The 10,000-nt window shown below is 34.8% G+C and overlaps 1 protein-coding gene across 3 annotated transcripts in view; it reads right to left on the bottom strand.

Annotated features, from left to right (window-relative positions):
• fbln1 (fibulin 1) overlaps nt 1-10,000 on the bottom strand; it is a 59,143-nt gene that overhangs the window by 48,018 nt on the left and 1,125 nt on the right. For all 3 annotated transcript variants that reach the window (XM_081356072.1, XM_081356073.1, XM_081356074.1), the window contains exon 2: nt 5,572-5,674. In XM_081356072.1, the coding sequence (XP_081212198.1) occupies nt 5,572-5,674 (103 nt within the window). The remainder of the gene's footprint in view (nt 1-5,571; nt 5,675-10,000) is intronic.

Genomic DNA, 10,000 nt, shown 5'->3' with positions numbered 1-10,000 from the left:
GAATTGCGAGATATAAAGTCAGAATTGCGAGATATAAAGTCAGAATTGCGTGTTATAGTCAGAATTGTGAGATATAAAGTCAGAATTGCATGATATAAAGTCAGAATTGCGAGATATAAAGTCAGAATTGCGAGATATAAAGTCAGAATTGCGTGTTATAAAGTCAGAATTGCGAGATATAAAGTCAGAATTGTGAGATATAAAGTCAGAATTGTGAGATATAAAGTCAGAATTGCGTGATATAAAGTCAGAATTGCGTGTTATAAAGTCAGAATTGCGAGATATAAAGTCAGATTTGCGTGTTATAAAGTCAGAATTGTTAGATATAAAGTCAGAATTGCGTGGTATAAAGTCAGAATTGCGAGATATAAAGTCAGAATTGCGAGATATAAAGTCAGAATTGCGTGTTATAAAGTCAGAATTGCGAGATATAAAGTCAGAATTGCGTGTTATAAAGTCAGAATTGTGAGATATAAAGTCAGAATTGCATGATATAAAGTCGCAATTGCATGTTATAAAGTCAGAATTGCGTGATATAAAGTCAGAGTTGCGAGATATAAAGTCAGAATTGTGAGATATAAAGTCAGAATTGCGTGTTATAAAGTCAGAATTGTGAGATATTAAGTCAGAATTGAGTGATATAAAGTCAGAATTGCGAGATATAAAGTCAGAATTGCGAGATATAAAGTCAGAATTGCGAGATATAAAGTCAGAATTGCGTGTTATAGTCAGAATTGTGAGATATAAAGTCAGAATTGCATGATATAAAGTCAGAATTGCGAGATATAAAGTCAGAATTGCGAGATATAAAGTCAGAATTGCGTGTTATAAAGTCAGAATTGCGAGATATAAAGTCAGAATTGCGAGATATAAAGTCAGAATTGCGTGTTATAAAGTCAGAATTGAGATATAAAGTCAGAATTGCATGATATAAAGTCGCAATTGCATGTTATAAAGTCAGAATTGCGTGATATAAAGTCAGAATTGCGAGATATAAAGTCAGAATTGCGTGAAATAAAGTCAGAATTGCGAGATATAAAGTCAGAATTGCGTGAAATAAAGTCAGAATTGCGAGATATAAAGTCAGAATTGCGAGATATAAAGTCAGAATTGCGAGATATAAAGTCAGAATTGTGAGATATAAAGTCAGAATTGCGAGTTATAAAGTCAGAATTGTGAGATATAAAGTCAGAATTGTGAGATATTAAGTCAGAATTGAGTGATATAAAGTCAGAATTGCGAGATATAAAGTCAGAATTGCGAGATATAAAGTCAGAATTGCGAGATATAAAGTCAGAATTGCGAGATATAAAGTCAGAATTGCGTGTTATAAAGTCAGAATTGTGAGATATAAAGTCAGAATTGCATGATATAAAGTCAGAATTGCGAGATATAAAGTCAGAATTGCGAGATATAAAGTCAGAATTGCGTGTTATAAAGTCAGAATTGCGAGATATAAAGTCAGAATTGCGAGATATAAAGTCAGAATTGCGTGTTATAAAGTCAGAATTGTGAGATATAAAGTCAGAATTGCATGATATAAAGTCGCAATTGCATGTTATAAAGTCAGAATTGCGAGATATAAAGTCAGAATTGCGTGAAATAAAGTCAGAATTGCGAGATATAAAGTCAGAATTGCGTGATATAAAGTCAGAATTGCGAGATATAAAGTCAGAATTGCGAGATATAAAGTCAGAATTGTGAGATATAAAGTCAGAATTGCGAGTTATAAAGTCAGAATTGCGAGATATAAAGTCTGAATTGCGAGATATAAAGTCTGAATTGCGAGATATAAAGTCAGAATTGCGAGATATAAAGTCAGAATTGCGAGATATAAAGTCAGAATTGCGAGATATAAAGTCAGAATTGTGAGATATAAGTCAGAATTGCGAGATATAAAGTCAGAATTGCGAGATATAAAGTCAGAATTGCGAGATATAAAGTCAGAATTGCGAGATATAAAGTCAGAATTGCGAGATATAAAGTCAGAATTGCATGAAATAAAGTCGCAATTGCGTGTTATAAAGTCAGAATTGCGTGATATAAAGTCAGAATTGCGAGATATAAAGTCAGATTTGCGAGATATAAAGTCAGAATTGCGAGATATAAAGTCAGAATTGCGAGATATAAAGTCAGAATTGCGAGATATAAAGTCAGAATTGCGTGAAATAAAGTCGCAATTGTGTGTTATAAAGTCAGAATTGCGTGATATAAAGTCAGAATTACGTGATATAAAGTCAGAATTGCGAGATATAAAGTCAGAATTGCGAGATATAAAGTCAGAATTGTGAGATATAAAGTCAGAATTGCGAGTTATAAAGTCAGAATTGTGAGATATAAAGTCAGAATTGCGAGATATAAAGTCAGAATTGTGAGATATAAAGTCAGAATTGCGAGATATAAAGTCAGAATTGTGAGATATAAAGTCAGAATTGCGAGTTATAAAGTCAGAATTGTGAGATATAAAGTCAGAATTGCGTGTTATAAAGTCAGAATTGCGTGAAATAAAGTCGCAATTGCATGTTATAAAGTCAGAAGTGCATGATATAAAGTCAGAATTGTGAGATATAAAGTCAGAATTGCGTGAATATAAAGTCAGAATTGTGAGATATAAAGTCAGAATTGCGTGATATAAAGTCAGAATTGCGAGATATAAAGTCAGAATTGTGAGATATAAAGTCAGAATTGCGTGATATAAAGTCAGAATTGCGAGATATAAAGTCAGAATTGCGAGATATAAAGTCAGAATTGTGAGATATAAAGTCAGAATTGCGTGATACAAAGTCAGAATTGCGTGATATAAAGTCAGAATCGCGTGATATAAAGTCAGAATTGCGAGATATAAAGTCAGAATTGTGAGATATAAAGTCAGAATTGTGAGATATAAAGTCAGAATTGTGAGATATAAAGTCAGAATTGCGTGAATATAAAGTCAGAATTGTGAGATATAAAGTCAGAATTGTGAGATATAAAGTCAGAATTGCGTGAAATAAAGTCAATTGCGAGATATAAAGTCAGAATTGCGTGATATAAAGTCAGAATTGCGTGATACAAAGTCAGAATTGCGTGATATAAAGTCAGAATTGCGTGATATAAAGTCAGAATTGCGAGATATAAAGTCAGATTTGCGAGATATAAAGTCAGAATTGCGAGATATAAAGTCAGAATTGCGAGATATAAAGTCAGAATTGCGAGATATAAAGTCAGAATTGCGAGATATAAAGTCAGAATTGCGTGAAATAAAGTCGCAATTGTGTGTTATAAAGTCAGAATTGCGTGATATAAAGTCAGAATTACGTGATATAAAGTCAGAATTGCGAGATATAAAGTCAGAATTGCGAGATATAAAGTCAGAATTGTGAGATATAAAGTCAGAATTGCGAGTTATAAAGTCAGAATTGTGAGATATAAAGTCAGAATCGCGTGATATAAAGTCAGAATTGTGAGATATAAAGTCAGAATTGCGAGATATAAAGTCAGAATTGTGAGATATAAAGTCAGAATTGCGAGTTATAAAGTCAGAATTGTGAGATATAAAGTCAGAATTGCGTGTTATAAAGTCAGAATTACGTGAAATAAAGTCGCAATTGCATGTTATAAAGTCAGAAGTGCATGATATAAAGTCAGAATTGTGAGATATAAAGTCAGAATTGCGTGAATATAAAGTCAGAATTGTGAGATATAAAGTCAGAATTGTGAGATATAAAGTCAGAATTGCGTGAAATAAAGTCAATTGCGAGATATAAAGTCAGAATTGCGTGATATAAAGTCAGAATTGCGAGATATAAAGTCAGAATTGCGAGATATAAAGTCAGAATTGTGAGATATAAAGTCAGAATTGCGTGATACAAAGTCAGAATTGCGTGATATAAAGTCAGAATCGCGTGATATAAAGTCAGAATTGCGAGATATAAAGTCAGAATTGTGAGATATAAAGTCAGAATTGTGAGATATAAAGTCAGAATTGTGAGATATAAAGTCAGAATTGCGAGATATAAAGTCAGAATTGTGAGATATAAAGTCAGAATTGTGAGATATAAAGTCAGAATTGCGAGATATAAAGTCAGAATTGCGTGAATATAAAGTCAGAATTGTGAGATATAAAGTCAGAATCGCGTGATATAAAGTCAGAATTGCGAGATATAAAGTCAGAATTGTGAGATATAAAGTCAGAATTGTGAGATATAAAGTCAGAATTGCGAGATATAAAGTCAGAATTGCGAGATATAAAGTCAGAATTGCGTGAATATAAAGTCAGAATTGTGAGATATAAAGTCAGAATTGTGAGATATAAAGTCAGAATTGCGTGAAATAAAGTCAATTGCGAGATATAAAGTCAGAATTGCGTGATATAAAGTCAGAATTGCGAGATATAAAGTCAGAATTGCGAGATATAAAGTCAGAATTGTGAGATATAAAGTCAGAATTGCGTGATACAAAGTCAGAATTGCGTGAATATAAAGTCAGAATTGTGAGATATAAAGTCAGAATTGTGAGATATAAAGTCAGAATTGCGTGAAATAAAGTCAATTGCGAGATATAAAGTCAGAATTGCGTGATATAAAGTCAGAATTGCGAGATATAAAGTCAGAATTGCGAGATATAAAGTCAGAATTGCGTGAATATAAAGTCAGAATTGCGAGATATAAAGTCAGAATCGCGTGATATAAAGTCAGAATTGCGAGATATAAAGTCAGAATTGTGAGATATAAAGTCAGAATTGTGAGATATAAAGTCAGAATTGCGAGATATAAAGTCAGAATTGCGTGAATATAAAGTCAGAATTGTGAGATATAAAGTCAGAATTGTGAGATATAAAGTCAGAATTGCGTGAAATAAAGTCAATTGCGAGATATAAAGTCAGAATTGCGTGATATAAAGTCAATTGCGAGATATAAAGTCAGAATTGCGAGATATAAAGTCAGAATTGTGAGATATAAAGTCAGAATTGCGTGATACAAAGTCAGAATTGCGTGATATAAAGTCAGAATCGCGTGATATAAAGTCAGAATTGCGAGATATAAAGTCGCAATTGCGTGTTATAAAGTCAGAATTGCGTGTTATAAAGTCAGAATTGTGAGATATAAAGTCAGAATTGCGTGTTATAAAGTCAGAATTGCGTGAAATAAAGTCGCAATTGTGTGATATAAAATCAGAATTGCGAGATATAAAGTCAGAATTGCGAGATATAAAGTCAGAATTGCGTGAAATAAAGTCGCAATTGTGAGATATAAAGTCAGAATTGCGTGATATAAAGTCAGAATTGTGTGATATAAAGTCAGAATTGCGTGTAAACTCGCAATTGTGAGATAAAAAGTCGCAATTATCTTTTAAAATGTTTTATTTTGTGGCGGTAACAAGCTTCCATACATTTCAGGCCAGTGGAAAGAAAACATGCAAAAAAGTGTTTATTTTATTGCACTTGATCCGTTTGCGTCTGTTTGCGTAGACAGCATCTCTGACTATAATGGGTTCTGTTTGCTTTTGTTTAGATGGCTTGCTGAACTAAAAAAGCGGATTCATCGTTGTTTAACGCATTTGCTGTGGAAATGCTGAAGTTGTGGTTCAAACCTGCAGGTTGGGGATTCAGAGATGAGCGGCAGACTTGTGCAGTCCTGAGACGCCTGGCCTCTGTCCTTGCCATCCGTACAGCAGTCGTCCAGCGAGACGGGATCTACGCACAACACACACATGCAGATTACAGTTAAAGGGATAGTTCACCCAAAAATGTAAACTCTGTCAGTAATTACTCTCCCTCATGTTGTTCCAACCCCGTAAGACTCTCGTTCATCTTCAGAACACAAATTAAGATATTTCTGATTAAATCTGAGAGCTGTCTCACTCCTCCATAGGCTTCTCTGTTATTGAAACTTTCCGGCCCAGAAAGGTAGTAAAGACATTGTTAAAATAGAATGTTTTTATCACAGCTTGGGAATGTTTTAAATGAATGTATACGTGTGTGTGTGTGTGTGTGTGTGTGTGTGTGTGTGTGTGTGTGTGTGTGTGTGTGTACTGTAATATGTTAGGACTGTATGTCTTTCAGGAGATTTTAATCCTCCAGCCAGACTGTCGTTGAAAATAAAGTAAAGTTGAGAAAGTGACTTGCCTGGTTAAATAAATAAAGGTTAACTAGTTTTGTAACATTTTACGACAAATTTGAAGCGTTTTAGGTTGTTAATAATCTGTCAGAGCATCTCTGCCTCTGTCTGACTAGATTGCACTGTTAAACCGGGTTTGCCGTGACTTGCCCTGCTTAGATCATGAATTATAATGATTCAGCGTTCTTACTAGCTCGTCTCTGGCACAGTCTCTGGTTTGTGGTTCGATCGTGAGCGATAGATTTGACACTATGGCTGGCAAAGAATAAGAGAACAGGGTCCAAAAATGTCCTTATTTATAACCAAATACAAAATGGTGGTTAAGTCAAGAACGTTTACCAGCCATACATATTTTGGTAACACTTTGTATTTTAAAGAGTCGTTGTTACACGTGTTACATTTAGTTACTATAGTAATAATGATAAATTATGCATTATATGCAACTAACCCTAAACTAAACCCTAACCCTATAGTAAGAACATACAGTTAATTATTACTACTCAGTACTTAAATGTATAATTACTCTTTAACACAGACACCTTAAAATAAAGTGTAACCCTTATTTCTTTCCAGCCATGAAAAAAAAACTGTATTTTGCATTATTTTAAATATAAATCAATATATTTCTATAGATTTCAGTCTCCATTTGCTCCCCTTTTAATCTGTGATATGCTGAATGTTGAGTTTCTTTGTAAGGAAACGGATATTAAAGTCCGCGTAGACACCCTGAACTGTGGAAATCAGATGGTGGCATGACCTCTTTCCAATTAGGGATGGACGACACATGGAAAAACCCCTTAAAAATGTTACTGCCCCAAACCCTGCGGCGAAGAATAAAGACTCTTCCTGGACGCTCGGTGGGAGACTTGGTCCTGCCTGGGGCCTTTCGTTTTTACTCAGTTTCAGAGCATTTACTTTAATTAGGGAGGAGATAAGATGTGTCGGGATGTGATATGTGGTTTGCACACATTTCTATTCTATTCTATTCTATTCTATTCTATTCTATTCTATTCTATTCTATTCTATATTCTACTCTTCTCTTCTCTACTCTATTCTATTCTATTCTAATCTATTCTATTCTATTCCTTTCCATTCTATTCTATTCCATGTTATTCCATTCCATCCCATTCTATTCTGTTCCATTCCATTCCATTCCATCCCATTTTATTCCATTCCATTCCATCCCATTTTATTCCATTCCATTCTATTCCATTCCATTCCATTCCATCCCATTTTATTCCATTCCATTTCATTCTATTCTATTCTATTCTATTCTATTCCATCCCATCCCATCCCATCCCATTCCCTTCCATCCCATCCCATTCTATTCCATTCCATCCCATCCCATCCTATTCTATTCTGTTCCATTCCATTCCATCCCATTTTATTCCATTCCATTTTATTCTATTCTATTCTATTCTATTCTATTCTATTCTATTCTATTCTATTCTATTCTATTCTAGTCTAGTCTAGTCTAGTCTAGTCTATTCCATTCCATTCCATTCCATTCCATCCCATCCCATCCCATTCTATTCCATCCCATCCCATCCTATTCTATTCTATTCCATTCCATTCTATTCTCCCACCTACAAAGGTCTGTCTTTGCAAATCATGGCATCACAAAATTAATATTCATGAGCTTAGCTCATGCCACGCCCACTTTCCAGATGGCGCAGATATTTGTTCTTGTTTTCAGCAAAAACTCGCTTCATTTTCATTCATTAATTTCCAGAAAATAAGTCGTAATATCTTGTCATTTAGCATCTCAAGTAAAGGAATCTTGTTTTAAGAAGGTTAAGATATTTGTACTAAAAAACATCATTTTTTGCTGACTCTATCTGGACTACTTTTAATCTGATGAGGTTCTGTGTGTGTGTTCATTGATTTATTTGTTTTTAATCATCATTGTGACGTAGTCATTGTTCTATTCAGCTTGCACAATCAATATCTTGTCTTGATATGCCGCTCAAAGCTGTCTGGATTGCATCTCCCTTGTTTGTTTTTTCCCACAAGCCATTTTCCACTCATGCTGAATAATGTTTAGTGTCTGGCGGATGAAGTAATTCGCTGAAGGGCAGCTCAACTCCGTTAAACACGTCTGAGTCTCTCCCAAAGATTAAAGCCCATAAAAACTAGTCCAAAACATTTCCAAACAACCATCAGCTGACGCAAGTGGACTCGATTGGATCAAACAGATCATTAATTTCCCTGTGGTTTCCTTCATCTGCCAAAACGCAAAATATTTCTGGCAGATTAGTCTTTTGGACTCTTCTACTTCAGGTTTGCACAGTAATCGAAATGCCAAATGGGGTTTATAAGCAGTAATTTCTCCACATTAATACACACGTTTATTTTATTTTATTTGAGAACAGTAAACCATAAAAAAGGCACAAATATTGATTTATTTACATGAATGTTGAATTTACATCAAATAAATTAAACCAGTTATCCAGAAAAATCGTATTAATTTTATTAACAAAGAAATTTGCAGTCGGTTTATTATAGCTGTGATTTAAAGTATTTTATAGAGAACAAGTTCAATTCTATGAAATAAAAATAAATAATTATTTTTTATATAAATGTGATTTATTTAAATAAATATAATTTTATATTCTAATCAAGTAAATCAAACAAGTCATCCAGAAGAACATCAATAATTGTTATTAAAAAAGAAATGTGCATGCATTATAGCTCTACTGTAGGCTACAGTAGATACTGACAAATGCAGCTGTTTCTGTAAAATAAACTGGTTACACTTTATTTTAAATGTGTTACACTGTAATTATACATTTAAAGGGTTACTTCAGGATTTAGCATTAAGCTTTGTATTAGTAGAAAACCTGTAGTATTTTCGAATTACCATGCTTTCCCCCCTCATATCCCCCTGAGACAAGAGATTTATGTATTTTTTGTCTGGAAAAAATCCTCCGATGACGCAAAAATCGTCATTTTGCGTCATCGGAGGATTTTCTGTCCAGAGGCTAAAGACTACAGCCAGTAGATGGCGTTGTTCCGCATGTTTTCAACCCGCCCATAGAGGGAGGGATCTCACTCACAGAATGTACACAGTGTCAGCCAACTTTCTTTGGAAGCTAAGCTAGCATGCTCTTGTTCTGTGGAGAAAGCTGAATAATAGGAGAAAGCTGAGTAAGTAGGGGTTACCATCTTCCTTTTCCCGGACTTGTCCGGCGGGCGAGACTGTTAAAAATGTCCGGGATTCGGCTTTTGCGTTCTGCGGTCGCCATTCATTGTTTCCATGCACACCTCTCGTTTCAATCTAACGTTAACTGAATTAATTCCGATCGGTGAATCTGACTGTAGTGTTTACATGAACGCTAAACAAGTAATCGGTTGATGTGCGTTTTAACATTGCTAAGAAAATTCCCGCTCCTCCGTGAGAGATGCGAGACCCGGCGCGTCTCAGTATGAAGCCACCGGCCTCGCGCCGTTCTCCCGCGGCCGTCAGCCTCGTCCTGCTCGCCACAGTAAACATGATGAATGGCGACTGTAGAACGCTAAAGCCGGATCCCGGACATTTTGGGTCTCTAAATCCCTGGCAAACTCATCACTTACTTAGGCTAGCCTTGTTGTTTTCAACTGTGCTCTCTAACCGGTAGGCGTGGCCTCCTAAGGCAGCGAAGCAAGTGCATTCTGGGAGTTGTTGTCTTTCATCCACATAAGCCAAAAATACATTTTCTGGCTTTTCTCTGTCTAGAAAGCTCCAAATTCAAAAATTTCTCCACATTTCTTCTACTTAAATGACCTATTTTAAATACACATTCATCTTCCCAGAGGTGAAGTATCCCTTTAAGTACTGTGTAATAATAATAAACTACATTACTATAGGGTAAGGGATTGGGGTTTGGTTGATGCATGTAATTATGCATAATTTAGTTACAGTA

The sequence above is a fragment of the Scardinius erythrophthalmus genome (assembly GCF_964197995.2).
Source record: "Scardinius erythrophthalmus genome assembly, chromosome: 24".
In the NCBI taxonomy this organism is placed as follows: domain Eukaryota; kingdom Metazoa; phylum Chordata; class Actinopteri; order Cypriniformes; family Leuciscidae; genus Scardinius; species Scardinius erythrophthalmus.
Note: the sequence above shows the minus strand (reverse complement) of the source record. Positions and strands in the feature narration are given on the sequence as shown.